Source organism: Blennius ocellaris (genome assembly GCF_963422515.1).
Source record: "Blennius ocellaris genome assembly, chromosome: 18".
NCBI classification, from domain to species: Eukaryota; Metazoa; Chordata; class Actinopteri; order Blenniiformes; family Blenniidae; genus Blennius; species Blennius ocellaris.
In genome coordinates, this window is record NC_137667.1 from 8,304,271 (window position 1) to 8,322,342 (window position 18,072).

The 18,072-nt window shown below is 42.3% G+C and overlaps 2 protein-coding genes across 2 annotated transcripts; one reads left to right on the forward strand and one right to left on the reverse strand.

Moving 5' to 3' along the window:
• Nucleotides 1–3,999: 3,999 nt before the first annotated feature.
• Nucleotides 4,000–9,348, forward strand: tmem151ba (transmembrane protein 151Ba; the record flags this gene model as incomplete). Its single annotated transcript, XM_080514489.1, has 2 exons — nt 4,000–4,083; nt 7,912–9,348. The coding sequence occupies 2 exons, from the start codon at nt 4,000–4,002 to the stop codon at nt 9,346–9,348; spliced, it is 1,521 nt and encodes a 506-aa protein (XP_080370615.1).
• Nucleotides 9,349–13,576: 4,228 nt separating this feature from the next.
• drc5 (dynein regulatory complex subunit 5) lies at nt 13,577–16,712 on the reverse strand (the record flags this gene model as incomplete). Its single annotated transcript, XM_080514008.1, has 4 exons — nt 13,577–13,729; nt 14,774–15,223; nt 15,591–16,168; nt 16,613–16,712. The coding sequence occupies 4 exons, from the start codon at nt 16,710–16,712 to the stop codon at nt 13,577–13,579; spliced, it is 1,281 nt and encodes a 426-aa protein (XP_080370134.1).
• Nucleotides 16,713–18,072: the final 1,360 nt, after the last annotated feature.

Consider the following 18,072-nt stretch of genomic DNA (forward strand, 5'->3'; position numbering starts at 1 on the left):
TTTATTGGTCTTTGGGCACCAATGCCTTCCCATATCATTTATCCAGAGTATCATTGTAACACTAGCTTGGATGTTACCAGTGGATAAGGTACCAGGAACCCTGGCAATGTGATGGGAAGTTAACCGAACTCTGGGAACAAGAGTCTGATTCACTCTGTGTTGTGACCTATAAACTGTGAGAGTGGCTTCAGCAGATTCCTGGTACAACATCTGAGATGTCAGTTCAGAAGACACCAGCTCCAGAAATAGCCCAGATTCTGTACGTAACCCTTAAGTTCCAGGAGTCTGGTAGATGACTCAAACTCTAAAGTTGACAACGATTTTAGGTATGCTCTTATAGTAAAATGAAAATAAATCAAATGTTTTTAGTGTTTAATTATTACACACAGAGCCATTAAATGACTATGCACAACTGTTGGTTCCATTGCATGGTTGTCTTGCTCAAGTACACATTTTTGCATTTTAAATATCTTACTTGTAACTTTAAAAACCCACATTGCCCTTTGGCACATTGCCTATTTTCATCCGCAACAGCCTGTGAGTTTTATTTTTATGGCCGACGCCGGAATACTTCCCCCTCCAGCTCTAACTGGTAGCAGCAATAAACAACACATACAATATTATTCATGGACTTGAGCCCTTTTTCTGAGAAGCAGCAAAACCTGAGCTTAGTTTATAAAAGCAATGTCCATTTCCATTTGGCAGCTAAGTATAACGATGTAGCCACACTATCACTTTGCAATCTGACATATTGTATTACACATATCTTCAATGTGCAAAGTTGTTTTGTATGGACTGTGTTTACCAGCCACAAGCAAACAATAACGCAATTTATAGTTCAACAATTAGCCTGAGAACCCATTGTTTTCTACCTTACGTCAACAATAAACAATAATACATGAGCACTGAGTTTAGAACACTAACCCCCAGGTATTACCCAGCTATTGTGTATTGCCCCACACAGATACACACCCACTCACACGCTCAGACCCAGTTTTTTTTTCCATAGTGCTTCTTGTGGTTTGGCCTTTAGAGGGCTCACTTGCACAGTTGATCCGCTTTCTGACAACCACGTTCATCATAAATGTAGTCGATAAGACAAAACTGACTGTCAGAGGCTGTCAGGGAAAAGCTCTCAGTGCTGCCATGAGCTGCCATCTGTTTTCATCATCTGCTGTTATGTTTACTTATTCAACTTTATGCCAGCAGTCCAGTCCAATGTCCACATTGCGGGCTATGATACACAAAGACTGGTGTGTGTGTGTGTGTGTGTATATGTGTGTGCCTGGATTTCAAAGGGAGGATTTTGTTTTGTGGGTAAATAAGTGCTGTGTATGAGGATTTTTTTTTCCTTATACACACTTGATCGTTTTAGTGCCACATTTATTGGATTTCACATAAAAGCAGTTTTATATAATCTCATAGGGACACATTGAAGAAGTGTCATTTGCGCCTTTTGCCACAATATAAAATGAAAAAACTGAAACGTGTAATATGTAATTTTGCTGAAACTATATCCTTGTGTTAGAATTAATTTTTTGGTGTGTGTAGGCGTGTAAGTGTGTGTAGTCTGTGAATGTGTTAGAAAGCTGTATAGCCAAACGTAGGTGTTTTTCCTTGCGTGTGTAATTTCAGAAGAAGAGCCAAAATTCAAGATGGAAATCAACATTTTGTTAAGTTGACATACATAGAATACATAAAACAGAAGTGAAATTTCTCTGCTCTGTAAAAAAAAAAAAAAATCTACGTAAAGTGAACTTATATTTCATTTCATTTCATTTTATTGAGAGCCCCATTAGCTTCTGACTTATTGCAGGAGCTATTCTGCCTGGGGTCTCCTTCAATTTCATTACAAATTAATACATAAAAAGCAACATAAACACACATACACACACACACACAACAAACCAAACAGTGGAAGTTCAATGTGAAACAAAAAACATATCACATAATGATAGCAACATTATCATTTTGCTATCACCTACTGACAAGTTTAAATTAACAATCAGAATTCATTATTGTGTAAACAGAAACACTTTCAACTTCTTTTGAAAACATATTTTGTTGTTCTCTGACAACAAAAATCCAGGTAAAGCATTCCAGGCAACCATGGCTCTGTAACAAACAGCTCGCTGCATTTGGTTAGTTTTACAACCGGGTAAAGCACACCTTGTGTCAATGGCCTGACGTGTTTCATAATTATGGTTATCTGAGAAAAATGACAATTTATTATATATGATTTGGGGTGTTTTTGTAACAATTACATTCCTCGTAAATGTTGTTAGGAAGTAATTTAATCTACATTTAACTGTTAACCACGCCAAACTTTCATGCATTGTCCTCACATTAGATCTAGATGGACAACCTAAAATAATTCTTGCCGCTTTATTTTGAGCTATTTGCAACTTCTGTAGGTTCTTTTCATTTGTGTTTGACCAAACAACTGATGCATAGTCTAAGTACGAAAGTACAAGTGATTGAACTATTCGCTTGGTCAACCACTTGGGAATACATTTTCTAGAATAATAATTATATACAGATACATTTTAGCTATACCACACAATAAAGGGCCAAAAGAAATTTGGACTTTTATCTGCCATTCAGCCATCCATCTGTTTTCAAACCGTCTTTATCGAGTTGAGGATTTCTTATTTGCCTTGTTACGTGCAAAATCAATAGAAATACAAAATCTGGATCAGTGGGTTTCAAATTGGATTCCCTTTGAGAGATTTGGAAGGGACACAGCTAGAAAATGTTTAGCTCAGAGCCACAGACAACACAATGATTTGAAAACACTCCATCTCCGAAATGCTGCTACCTCACACACACACACATTGGTCGGAGTAAATATTTCTTCTGCAGGTGTGTAAAAAGTATTCATTCATAACGATGAATGTGGAGCCTGCTGTTCACTCTTGATTGTAACAGCGCTTAATGAAGCGGAGACACGTTGTTTTCTCACATACAGTAGGCCAAAAATGACAAAAATAACCTTTAAAAGAGCTTGAATGTTTAGTGTGTTGTTTTCTGTGCGCATGTGGTTTTATTACATAAAAAACAGCACTCACTCATGGCCAAACATGAAAATTACATCATTTTCAGAGTTTCTGCCGTGTGTATGAACATCATTTTTGGAAAGTTGTGAACGAGACATGAAACCTTTCTTAAACAAAAATGCAAAAACGATTAATTTTCACTTTAAACGTTGTCGTGTTAAAAGGGCCTAAATTGCCTGTGAAGTTGATTTCCTGGAAATCATGTATTCATAAAATATTCTTGAGGTGAGAAATATCGTTATTACAGGAACGGGGGGGGGGGGGGGGGGGGGGTGTGTTGGAGACAATGCAGGGCTCATGGGATGCGGAGGGGGAGGGGTTCCCCTCTTCTTAGCAGCGCCCCTGTGCGTAATTTGCATAGACGCGCATGTGCGCATGGAAACAAACGTGTGTGTATGTGTGTGCGGTTGTTATTTACAACGAGGTGTCGAGCTGGCAGCTTCACACGTGCCCGCCCGTCTGCTGCCTTTGTCCTGGATCGCGGCTGGATCACGGCTGGATCTCCGCTGGCTGCCATGGGCACTGTCTGTCTGTGGGGAGAGGAGCTGACTGCCGCCTTTGTCGTCTCCAAACATCCCCATCCCTCACCGTCCTCCTCCTCCTCCTCCTCCTCCTCCTCCTCCATCATCTCCTCCTCCTCCAGTCTGTGAGTCTCTCAGTCGGTGCGCCTCATGAAGACGGGGAGGCAGAAATGAGCGCAGCTGAGGTGAAGCCCACCTGGCCCGGGCTGGGATGATGATGATTATGATGATGATGATGATGATGATGATGATGATGTTGCGCCCTCACCAGAGCGGCTCCTCTCGCGCTCCCGCCGGGCTGGCTTCTTCTCTCGAATGATGCGCAGAGGGCTTCTCGGCGTGTTTACGTTTCACCCTGCTTCGGAAGCCCCCCCATCCCGCCCGCAGAACCTCCATGCACCGGTTTTCGGGTCGTCGCCACCATGTCCCCCGCATCGGCTGCCACCGCCAGTGAGAGCAGCACCACCACGGTCCCAGAGGAGGAGAGTGACGGCCCCCGGGAAGAGGTAAGGACCCGCCGGTGGAAACCAAACGCACCGTCTCAGTTTTTTTTATTGACAGACTGTAATCTGACTCAGACAATCACAATTTCGAGATTAGGAATTTGGCGCACATGTTTCTACTATTTATTGGCCTAATAATATGCACAGATACATGAACCTGTGACCAGGCGCGCACCCGCGCGTGTGTACGAGGATGGATTTGCGCTCCAGTTTGTCCACCCTCCAGAAAAGTGCTTTACAAAACGAGGTTCAGGGAACTAATATGGGTCCCGCACGGGGTCCAGTCAGGTCATCCAGTGAAGAAAAGATCAAATAATTGTTGTTCTCCCCCACAAAGTGCTCATATTTCTTATGAAACACAGCCAGAGGCGCAATGTCTAAGCAATTTTAGACAAAGAAATTTGGTTGCAGGCAGTGGCTGTCTAAAGAGGAGGGACGTGAAATGTTTAAATAGACATCCAAAGTCTTCCGAATCTCACATCCTTGCATTTCAAGGCCACAACTAAAACACAGACTCATTCGAAGCTCTTTAATTTGGGATACAAGGATTCAGCTCATGGGTGACTGCACAGTTAAATACTCCTTGTGAGACTTCCTCTTATCTCTAAACACAGAGCGTAGACGTCAACTACAAACACACATGTTGGATAAGTTACATATCCATTACACAAGAGGCTTTTTATATAACCTAGCTGTTCTTATTATGTCAAAAGAAAGTGCCTGTGAGTGTGAGAGGAACTTAGTGACAGGCACAACATGCAGTCTCCTCAAGACTTTCTTTTCTTAGATATTTTTATTTATCAGTGTTCGGTGTACGTGTAAATAGGATTACCGATATCAGCATTATAAAAATAAATAAGCATTTAACAAAGTACACCTTCATGCTGAAGATGTCCTGTTCATGCATTGAGGCTTGTACACTTGTTATATGTGTTCCTGTGGACATAAATCAGTTCAATAGATACAAAAATCGGCTATCAAATGTTCAACAAAATGAGACGAGCACCATCAGGTGACCCTTTTATGCAATGTTATTCTGGTTCTACTCAGATGCAGCTGTTAAATCCAGTATTTCTAAACTATCTCACAAAGAAAGAAAACCTATTTTTCAAGCACACCTTCAGTTCATTTCCCTCCTCCTTTCTGCACATAACAAAAGATATACATTGTGTCGCTGCCATTTAATGATTGATGAGAAGTCGTTTTCATGACCTGCTCGTCAGGTCACAGGAATGTCTTTGTCTAATGTATTAAAAAATGTCAGCACCGCGGCATTCGTGGTGGTGAGTCAGTTCCTTTCTTTCCTGCCGACCACTGACTTAATGAGCATCTCTGTTATGATCTCATACAGACACTTTACATCGTGGAAATGTCCTTACTCCTGATTTATTTTTAAAACTCTGTATCTTTAACAAACTGCTAAGACTGTCTGTATGTAGAAAACATATTTACTGCCCTATCTATAAACTTCTGTGAAGGCAATGCCACATACAGTTGTGTTTCTCAATCACTGCACAATTTGTTTTTTTTGATCAAACAAAAACAAGATTGCACTTGCTTCGTATACATATGTGATCACATTATTCCTCCAGTTTAACGACAGCCTGTGAAATGTAACATGAGCACCAAAGTATGTCATGTTGTATTGATTAAACTCATCGAGCATGCACAGGATGCGAGTGAGTAAAATACTCCTCCTGCAGCAGGTTCCTCTCACTGGCGAATTTCGGTGTTTATCCCTTCCCACCCTGCGCGGTGCAGCCTTGTGTTGGAGGGGGGGGGCCTTGGGGACCATGTGACCAAGGTGGGGAAGGTAATTACGGAGGAACAACATCTATTATTTATGCTCGCCTGTCACTTGAAGAGGACAGGGCTGACGTGTCGGGTTCAATACATCGATGCAGTGATGCTGTTGTGGTTGACGTTGATCTATGGACTCTCACACGTGCGGTAATAGACGATAAAGGTCAGATTAACAGCTCTGCGTGGAATATTTGGTGTTTAGAAATGGCAGACTGCGTCCCAGCGCAATGTTTGTATGCAAATTCATTTAATGGATTTTATTCAAATCCCATCCCTCCAGGGGCTATTGAATCGCTGCCACGTTTGTGTGTTGCTGTGCCCGTACAGGGCGTGACTAGCTCTTGAGCTCTTGATACGACCACTGGGGCTTCCTGTACCCCGAGGTGATAAAGGATGGCACCGGCTTTTCGCTGCCAGAGACAAACGGCCGCTTTTTTCTGCCCGGCTTGGCATTGAATAATGGAGTTTACCACAGCAGAGTGTCTCTTTATCTTCACCAAAGTAATAATATTGGAGCATTTTCAATTAAATGGAAGCAACACAATTAAAAAAAAAACCATGAGGAAAGATTTGACAAAAGGCTGGAGGACCTCAAATAAGTGAAACAAATATAGTGGTTAAAAAAAAGAGTATTTTAGAGAGACAGGGTCTCTCAGCAGAGGTTTACCAGTGTCAAAACATTTAAGAGGGTAAAAAAAATTAACCAACAGTTAAAATGATTCGCAACTTTTAAGATATCATTATTTTCAATATTGGATTCCCGACAATGTCCTTCAAGGACATACATGTTTTTGTGTGAGAAGCCATCGCACGGAGCTCAGAATTAAACCCATAAATCATTGCCTGTGAACACGGCTCAAAGAGCAATAAACCAATGCAAGTCAAAGCTGCATCATGGAAAGAAGATATGTCAAAGCGGTTCTGTTGTCTATGAGCCACAACTTATCTGAAATGATCGGAGTCGAGATGGGAAAACTGCGCTTTGGGCAGATGACTCAAAATTAGATAGATTAAAAAAAAAAAAAAAAAACACCATGTGCTGTGGAGTAAAGAAGAGACGGATCGTTTGTGTCGTTATTAGCAGTTATATTGAACGTTTTATTACTGTCAACTTGGTGAACGTACACCCCTGCGAAGGTGCTATTAATGCTGAAAAACATATGAAGGTTTTATGACATCACATGTGATCATCTCAACAATATCTGGACAAGAAAAGGTCTTGTTTATTTCAACAAAACATATTATATCCATCATCCAGGCTCACGGTAGAAGAGCAGAGTTTGATAAACTGGCTCAAGTTGAGATCTTTTATTAATAGAAAACATGCTACATTTTATAATGAAACACGGGTAAGGACTGTTTAACGGCTCAAATTCTACGTCACGCCAACAACCGACCTCCTTTCTTCCTGTACAAATTGTGATGATACAGAATGACAGACAAGGCAGTGTCCCAACCTTTCTGCCTCCAAATTCAAAATATGTCAATATTTTCCATGAAATGATAAAATCTATATATTTTTTAACATCTGATATGTTGCATGTGTTGTTTTATGGTCCATCTGCCATTGCTGGGGCTGTAAAAACACAGCCATCCAATAATCTAATAAAAGATTGCCCAGTGCTGGACTCAAAGCAATGTGTTCTGTAAAAAAAAAAAAAAAAATGTTTTAATCTATTTGGGTTTCATCATCAAATAGAGGGTGAATATTAGAATTATAACATGCACAGAAAAGCCATGGGCAACTAGCTTGCGTCTCATGCATAAACTATGCAAAAGCACTTACAACGCAGAATATTTCCTTAAATATTTTATATGCATGAGTCGCTGCTTTTTAAGCTGATCCTAACAAGGCATTTAGGTCACATTTTTTCAATCTATTTTATCTTTCTATTTGAAATCAGTTTTTTTTTTTGCAAAGTCCTTGTTGTGTATAGAAATATTTATGCTTATGAGTTGATTTGCATTAATTACTGACTGAAATCTCTCTCCCCCACCACCCCCTCCACTCCCTCATGTATTTTGCAGCAACAGCCTCAGAAGCAAACTCTGACCAAATCCTTGTGCCAGGAAACGCACTGGAAATGCCTGCTGCTGTCCCTGTTGATGTACGGCTGCGTCGGCGTGATGGCCTGGTGTCAGGTGACCAAGGTGACGCGCCTCTCCTTCGACAGTGCGTACAAGGGGAAGTCCATGATGTACCATGACAGCCCCTGCTCCAACGGCTACATTTACATCCCCCTGGCCTTCCTGGTCATGCTCTACGTGGTCTACCTGGTGGAGTGCTGGCACTGCCATACCCGCAACGAGCTGCAGTACAAGGTGGACGTGGAGAGTGTGGCCGAGCGCGTCCAGCGAATGCAGCAGGCCACACCCTGCATCTGGTGGAAGGCCATCAGCTATCACTATGTCAGGAGGACGCGGCAGGTGACGCGGTACCGGAACGGAGACGCTTACACCACCACGCAGGTTTACCACGAGAGGGTGAACACGCACGTAGCAGAGGCGGAGTTCGATTATGGGAACTGCGGGGTGAAGGACATCTCCAAGACCCTGCTGGGCCTGGAAAGCTTCCCCATTACCAGGCTGAGGTTCACTAAGTGCTTTAGCTTTGCCAACGTGGAGTCGGAGAATTCCTACCTGACTCAGCGAGCCCGGTTCTTCACAGAAAACGAAGGCCTGGATGACTACATGGAGGCCCGCGAAGGGATGCACCTGAAGAATGTAGACTTCAAGGAGTATATGATTGCCTTTTCTGACCCGACTCACCTCCCTTGGTACGCTACCAACTCCACCTTCTGGGCAGCGGCCGCTTTCACCTTCTCCTGGCCTCTGCGGGTGCTGACGGAGTACCGCACCGCCTGCGTGCACTACCACGTGGAGAAGCTGTTTGGCTTTGACTACGTGCCGGTGACGCCGTCTGAAGAGCGGCCGTACTGCAGACACATCCCGCGGGTCAACACGATCGACAGCACGGAGCTGGAGTGGCACATCCGCTCCAACCAGCAGCTGGTGCCCAGCTACTCAGAGGCGGTGCTCATGGACCTGGCCCAGCTCTCGGGGAGCTGCAACAGCTACTCGGCGTGCGGCGGCTACAGGCAGAACTGCGAGCGCTGCCACCGTGCCATCAGCAGCTCCTCCATCTTCTCCCGCAGCGCCCTGAGTATCTGCAACCCGGCGAGCCCCCGCATCCCCTTCAGCGCCAGCCGCTTCTCCCTGGGCCGGCTGTACGGCTCCCAGCGGAGCTGCCTGTGGAGGAGCAGCGGGAGCCTGAACGAGCGGCCCTCCCGCCCCACCGAGAGCACGCGCTGCCTGTCGGGCCAGCAGAGCGGCGAGGAGAACCCCCCCGCCTATCAGGACGCGCTGTACTTCCCGGTTCTCATCGTGCATCGCAACGAGGGCTGCCTCAATCACGACCACCGCTCCCTCCACAGAAATGGCTCCTGCGTGGAGACTTCGCTATGACCCGGAGCCGCCGCACTCGTCCGAGGCCCGGTCACGGACGGCACACACAAAGGCTGAAAAGCCACGTTACCAACTGGGCTCGGATGACACGGACCTTCTGAGCCATCGACAAGTTACTGCAGCTGAGAAGAACAATTCTCTAATTCAGTCAGAGAAAAAACAGACATAAAGACCATATTGCCAAAGTGTCACATACAGAGAGCAGAATAACTACAGAAAAGCCAAGGGGAAGTCACATTCTACTGTAAATGTGATATTTATAGATCTTCGACATGACTCACACTTCCTAGTATTTGAAACCTAAAAAGGATCGTGACTCAGCAGCAGATGAAGAAATCGCTGAGAAATGAAAAGGGGATGACAATTAAGGGTCGCCTGAATGAAAAATGAAACCGTGAGACAGATGTCATGTTAATCCTGTGATTTGGCGCCATAAAAAAAATATATTAAGCTTTTGTTCAAACATGATGAACAGGTCTAAGTCGTTTTGCTAAAATATACAAGGTCTTAAAAGGAGCGATTACTACGAAAATCTAACATGTTATTCTCTGCATGTAAAACCTTCTGACGGTGGCTGAGTCTGATACGCTCACTTGTAGACTCAATACTGGTGCAGATTAAATATCAGCTTGGTCGCAATGACATTATACTCTCCGGCTTGCCAAATATAGCGCAGGAGGAACATGAATAATTTAGCGAGGGAGGACTAAAAGGACACGTTAACTTAACGTCAATCAACACTTCCGCAGACTGTCTCCGATGTACATCTTACAAACTCCCCAACAAATCGAGTGTTGTGTGAACAGAAATTGCTGCAAAATGTCATTTAATTTCACAATTGGGAATACTGTTGCATCCAGCCTACCTCCCTGTTGAAGTGCCTCGCGTCAACTGTTACTCACATAAGCTCTCACGGATTCAAGCGGAACAGTAGCGTGGAGGGAAGGACGCTGACGCTGCTGGACCAGATCTCAACTGTTCTTCACAAACCAAATTCTCTACAGTGGGGCGGTGAATGTTTTTCACATGATTTCGCCGACAGTAAAACAGGTCTCGTGTGACCGGCTCTGGGCTGCTGCTGATGCGTATCAGAGAGACAGGCAGAGAACTGGCCATCAAAGATGCTCGAAATAGGCATAGCCCCGGATTCACTACTGATAGTGTCAGATTTAATAATATGACAGGATCGCTTTTAAGAAAACTACTTCCTCTCAGCTGGCTGCATGCAGTGAATTTAGTTTTTACAGCCAAGCCACGGGCAATAATACATGTAATGTTTAACTTTTAACAGTCATGAAAATGAGACATGCCACAACTTCCTATTCTGTTCCTTTAAAATCTTTTGAAACTGTATTTTAATGCTGCGTGAAGGGAAAAGAAATTAACCACCCAACATCCATGAGGCCTGCCGACTAAAGCTGAAGGGTCACACTCGGCCAACGGATCCTATTTTGTAAACATTTTGTCTCTGTTAAGAGATTTTATATTCGCACTGATAGGATTGTATTGTAAATTAAGCCATATTCATTACATTCCATGTCTGGAGTTCAGATTGATTAACTACCTTTTTAGCAATACTTGGGGCAAACAAAAGTTAATAAAAAAAAACCAAAACAAAACACAAATTTAATCAACCCTTGCATCTCATTAAGCTTAGAAGGAAAGTATTTAACTGTTTTGGCCTGTTTTCACAGCTCTAGTTCATCTATGCAAGCTCTTAAAAAAAACTCAGGATGGTATTCAGGGTAACGATTCTGGTTCCAACACCAAAACACCCAGTTAATACTTCTCTCTCTCCTTTTAACTTTATCTTATTTCCCCACTATGGATTCATTCCATTTCCGTTTTGTAAAGCAGTATATATGGCTGCGACCATCAGTTTCCATTTCTTTATTCATAAAACAGGTCATTGACTTAGATTTTTTTTTTTTTTTTTACTTTATTGTTTGTAAATGACCCATTTGTAGGATTTTGTAGCTTTCTTTGCCGTGAGATTGCAGATAAACCAAACATTTTGTTTGTGGAATTCTCCTTTCAAGCAATGTGAGGGAATCTTTTGTTGGCCACTTGCAGGAAAATGTTAACGATCCTCTCCAGAACTATGGCACTTGGATTTTCTGTCATGGGCTATTGTAGAAACAGGACAATACGGCTACTTGCTTTAAGATAATGACTTAAAAAGAATCTTACTTTAAAGGCATGGAAAATCCTCCAGTGAAAAAACACATGGTGCAGAAAGATCTCGCTTATTTCTCCTTGCAGATGCAAGTTTGCTTTCATTCAAGCAAATCTACAAAACCGCAAACATCTGAGGCCATTGTAATGAAATGTTACTTATACAGTTTGTATTACCAGCTGTAAAGAAAACAACCCGCAGCCAGAGTTTCAGAAATACATTCAGGTTAAAGAACAACAAAAGGGTCTTTTGCTACCTTCAGACTTCAGCTCCAGGCTCTGGTGTTCATGACACTTCTATAAATAGTTATACACCTGATGACCTGAACCATACTTACATCTCTCTCGTTTAAAAAAAAAATCTGTTTTCAAACTCAACAACACGGAAGTTGTTTTTAGACCATGTCAGGTTGTCTTTTGTCGCCACGTCCGGTCTTCATTCCGGCCGTGAGCCGACAGACGAATGACCAAAACATACGTTTAAGTATATTATTAGGTACATTCATGATGGCTTCACTGTGATATTCATTCATAGTCATGAGTAGGACTAGAGAAATGTGTTTACTAGTGCAATGTTTACGAAACAACAGTGACAAATTTACTATTGGGAGTGTTGAAATGGTTGGAAAATCTGACTAATAGAAACTGGAACATTTTGCCTCAGTAGATGACTGTTAGAAAGAAGGCTTTTGATATGCAAAGCACTAAACTGTTATCATGTCTGTTCCGTAGATTAGGTAGCCAGAATATGTTCTGATTCACTCGAGGACGCTTTAAGATTAATCTTTTTACATTTAAATACGTTTGTAGATTTTTCAAGACTGCAGAAATTAAAGGCTTTGTACTGTAAATACCATAGAGATGGGAGTGTAGAATGATTGTTGATGTGGATATTGCTGTGAATGTCTCTCTCTCTTACACACACACACACACACACACACACACACACACACACACACACACACACACACACACACACACACACACACACACACACACACACACACACACACACACACACAGAAGTAACCCGAGCTGTGACAACACGAAACAGCATCTTGCGGCTGTTTATTTATTTGCTCATTTTCAAGGACTTTATTTCCCTTTAAACAATATTTGTACATCGTTTTTGTACGTTTTTAAACTACTGATGCTTTCAGAAGGATTTGTCTGATTTAGAACATTGAACCATAATCTTTTGAAGAGACTGTTGATTGCTTGCTCAGTGTCTATTTTAAGATTTTGTAATTCTGACTGAATAAGTCCACCTGAGATTGCAGAATAACCTCAGTCAACATGACTTTACACACTGACGAGTGATTTCTGCAAGGTTAAAAAAAAAACTTCTTACATAAATTACACTTTTTTGTTGCCTGCAAAGTAGTTACACTATTTAGCAGTAGACATAGTTTAAAGTAAAACAACTCTGTATGTATCCCACCACAACCACAACGTTGCCTTGATGTTACAAAAGGACTAAATACCAAATATGTATATCATAGTTAAAAAAAAAACAACAAAAAAAGGCTCAATAAACTGAAATGCTCACTGAAGTATCTGGTCTATGTTTCAATGTGTGACTGACAAGTTCATAAACTGATGTTTTGTTTCTTTAAATTGACATTTTTGTTTCCAGAAACAAATTTCCTGACATTGTCAACATTTTGCTGGTCCGGGTCCCCCCACTACTCAACCACGTGTACACTTATATTTAGATATAAGTGTACTTGTGTACTTATGTAAAAATATAGAGTATTTTTCCACGCATGCCATTTTATTCCTATTTCCACCATGTAATCTGCTGTGTGACATTCCAGGTAATAAGTCACGACTCATCATAATTTGAACTTGAACTCAAACCTGATAATCTGCAATCTTCAAGGAACAAGTTGATATTCGACAGATGGTGAGGATATAAATATTTTATGATTTGCCTTGCTTGGTGAGTGTTACTCGAATTACAATGTTTCAGAGGAGATTTGCTTGTATTTCTCAATATACTTTGGTTTGAGATGCCTTGTCATCAAACAGCAATCAGTGACAGGTGTTTGCTTTACTTTCCTTTCCGGAGCTCTGAATCCTGGTTTCTGCAAACCCTCTCACTTATGAAGGAAAGACTCTGCTCATCTACTTCTGTCAGGCCGAGGTCACACTTTGTCAAGCTGATGTTCTCAGACACGCCCTCCTCCAGCGCTTTGCCACCGACCTGCACACACACACACACACACACACACACATACATACACAGGGGAGTGAGCAGACAACGGAGCACATTTGGCACTGATGCATGTTCATATTCCCACATCGCAGGACGTTGCTCCTACAGGCCTCCATATAACCTTGAAAAAAATCCCCTCTCAGCAACTCTTTCCTTAAGTTACTACTCTATTTATTGTTGGTGTCACGAGTGTTTTATTGTTTGGTCTGAAGCAGCCATTTCTATTTTGGTGTAGCATGGACCAAGGTCAGAGTTACCTTGGTACTGCATGTTGCATTTCTGCAATGTGAGTGATTTTTGATCCTCCGCAGTGTATTCCAGTCACAGAGACGGCATTCTATGAAATCTTGTAAGAGCAGAGAGCATGAGAAGAGGCCAAATTCAGATCTCCCTCTCGCGGGGGAAACAACACTTACTCAGTTTTCCATTATTGCATGTTTTCCCCACATGGCCATGAATAATTTAAATCCTTGTAGTTTAAAGAGTTTCTACCAGTATCACTGTGCTATAGCTACACAATCACGCTTCTTCTTCTTCTTTTTTTAGATGTTATAGTATATATAACTGAACCTCCTGGTCTTAATTTATAGTCAAATTCACTTTTTTTTCCATCTCTATGGATAACTTTGCTCAAGAAGCTGAAACGTCTCCCATAGAGCCATCCGTCCATCTTCTATACAGATTTATCCCGTTAACTAACACTGGATGAAGGCAGGGTATGCCCTGGACCATCACAATACATAACAATTTAAGGTCACCAATTAACTGCACGTGCATGTTTTTGCACTGTATGAGGAAACTGGAGTATCGAGGGAGAAAAACACATTTGTACAGGTAGAACATGCAAACTACGAACCAAATTATTAAGGTCTTTGACCTTTACCCTGTTGTCAATCTGGTCCTCCAAAGCAACATGGAATTTTTGATTCATTCATGACTATTTGTATGTACGACTCTATGTGCTTTTGCCACCTCTGCTTTAAAAAGGCAAACCACTGTCAAGTATTGCAGCGTATTGAACATGTTGCTTACGTCGCCCAGCTTGTTACAGGAGAGAACAATGGTCTTCAGTGTGTTATTCTGTTGCAGCACTTTGGACAGGGAGACAGCAGTGTGCCAGGTGACACCGGTGCCTCCGAGGTTCAGGTGACGCAGGGTTTCATTGCTCATCAAGGCCCTGCCAATGGCCTCACCCCCCACGTCCGTCAGGTGGTTGAAATGCAGGTTGAGCGACAAAAGAGTGGAGTTTTTGGATAAGGCGTGAGCGATAGCTTGGGCTCCGTGGCTGCTTATTTTGTTGTCGGACAGATCGAGGATCTCCAGATGACTCCGAGAGAGGAGTTTGCCGATGCCTCTGGCTCCTCGGTCGCCAATCAGGTTGTAGGAAAAATCCAGCTCCCTCAGAGACGGGTGGTCCAGCAGGGATTTCACCAGAACCCGACACTTTTTATCCTCAACCTGGCTGAAACGGAGCCTCAGGACCTGGAGGAATAACACAAAAAGAGTTTGGCTCCTTTTTAAAGACCACCATGAGGAAATAATTCAAGGCCTTGTGTTTGACCATAATTAACTCTGTCCACAAATACAATGAGCTGCCTTATAAAAGAACAGTCAGGGGGTTTGGGGGGCTTGTTTGAAGGCCCACTGTGGTCTTAAAAGTGTTCTGGCACCAGGTTTTTTTTTTTATATAATCACATTTTACACTTACCGGTATATCTGTTGATTATTGAGTGAAGCTTTTTTTAAATGTCAAGAAATCTCTTTAAAACTACAAATGTAAACCAATCAGAATCCATTATCTATAAAACATACTGTGCCATAAATAAGGAGGGATTTGATTTTTGCTGACCTTCAAAGTCTCACAGGACTTCAGGGCCTTGGCGAGTAACTCACAGTCTTGGTCCGTCATCTCAAACATCTTCCATTCAAAGTTCATCCCACATTGTTTGACTCGATACACCAAACTGAGCTCCTCCAGGTTTGTCAGCCTGTCCAGCAGGATACTGAAGTCAAAGTGGCCCATTTTAGATTGATTGAGCTCGTCTTCAGGCTCTAAAATCAACGTGAACACCTCTTCCTCCCCCTGAGGTTCTTTAATTGGCAGCAGCAGCTGGGAGATGTCCAACCTCTTCACATAGCGTTGACAAAACGGGACCACGTTCAGGACCTCCTGAGGCTCGGTCACTCCCGGAGTGAAAAGTTCAATAATGTTCTCCAAGTGCCTCTCGAAGAACATTCGCTTCCAGCTGTGGCTGTAATGAGACACATCGCAAAGCTTCCACCTCTGCTTGCAGCACCGCTTCCAGTAGACCCCGTCAGAGACCCGGCTGGCTGTCAGGTGCAGAGGCAGGTCAGGGGACAGCCTCTCCTCGATGAAGTGTTTCTCTGTAGGTTGAAGTTCTTCAAATAAGGGCATTTTTGCAACAGCTGAAATGGGAACAAAAAAAATGAATCATACATTTCTATAATCCACAACTATTCTGGGTTTCTGGTATGAAACATTAAACATACGACCCAGTCACAACCCAGGAAGGGAACCTAAAAACAATGGAGCAGTTTCAAGTTGGTGGAGTAAAATGAGCAGGAAAATGTTTTGATGAAATCTGATTATCATTTTATTAATATTTCCCAAACACTTTCAAACATTTGGGGTTAAGCTCAGTGACCAGTCCCCAACAATTTGCAACTTTGACTGACTATTATAAAGTGTGCTTTCTAAATCTGTGGACACATATTACATTCTATTCACAAACAAAATGGCTCATTTTACTCCACTAGTAGGGAAAAAGACAGAAAACCCAACACCGTCCTCACATTTCTCAATCAAGAACAGGTCATGACATTAAAAAAAAAAAAAAAAAAGCAGCATACCTTCAAAGTTATCCACAATGGTTAGCAAGCAGAGTTTGGATAAACTAGGCACTACAACCAGGGTCCAACTTGAATCTGCAGCAAAGATCCTCCTCTTCATCTTGCTGTTCTCACCGGGCCTCTTGTGATTTCTATAAAGATTATTTCTGTGCTATTAGTTCACTTCTCTGTTCATTACCAAGAAAGACAAGCTTCGGATCTCACGAGTTGTAGATGATTTTTTTTTTCTTCCCAATTTCAATTCAGAATCAAGCAGACCCCTTTCGCTAAACCGGTACTATCTGCAGAGCACCGGTGAGGCGTTTATCCGTCTCCATGGTAACAGCACTCATGGTATATTTATGGCTTCAAGTAAATATAAACGACACTTTCTGTCCGTACTTTCGGTTGTACAGATAAATAATTAGCACAAAACAGATGAGTTTATTGAGTCTGTTATTGTGTTCAAGAAAGGTTATAAATGGACAAATTCAAGAAAACGCAATGACAGGAACGGGTGGAAATGACTTCCGACTTGAAAACTACATTTCCGAGGAGCCCTGAACGCAACTTCCTCCTACTTACTTGGAGCGTCCGCAGCACGCACTATGCAAGTGTATAAATAAAATAATAATAGCTGCATGATTTGATATTGTGAGGAGAATTTAGAAACATTTATTTATTCTTGTGATTTATAAAGCTGAATGGATGGATTGGAATGCGGAAGACATTCAAACATGATCCAAGTCTTTGTTATTATTATTCTAAATTTTCCCACGCCCCGCTCTTTCTCCTTCAATCTTCAACCGATTTGAACCATTCAAAAAATCAAAATGTGTTTGTTCATGGGGTGAGTGCTGTGCTGTGTTCCTTTTCATATCTTTAACTGTGTCCAAATTAAAAAAAAACAAAAAAAAACTGAGGATCAAGCAAGTCTGCGTGTCTGTCGCAATGGAGAGGCAGAGGGAACCAGCAGACGCTCAGATCAGGGGTGAGATCAGTGTCTGTTCCCATGGAAATACTGAGATCTCCTTTGATTGACACTTGTATTTTATTCTGGAAATGCAAACCCCCGTGGTGTAATTTCTTTTTTCACATGAACATACATAAAACAACACTAAGAGGAGTAGGACGAGCACTTGAGCTTTTTGCGTCATCCGAGTCAGAGCGACTTCGCAGAGATCAAGCTGTGAAACAGTCAGATTCCACAAAACTGCCAGATGGACCTCGGATGTGGACCACGGGCCTTTTGGAAAAGAGCATATTGGAGAGGATCCATGAGTGTCACAAACAAAAACATACAGCAGGTGCACAGCTACAGTGTATAAGTCAAGAGACTCACGGCTGTTAGTCATTTAAAGCCAAGTTCTTTTCTATGTGAAGCATCTCCAGTGACCCAGATTGAGACTGGCATTGCACATTTGGTTATAAGAGGTAATTGCATTGGGAGGATGTGGAGGGAGAATCGGAAGTTGCTGCTA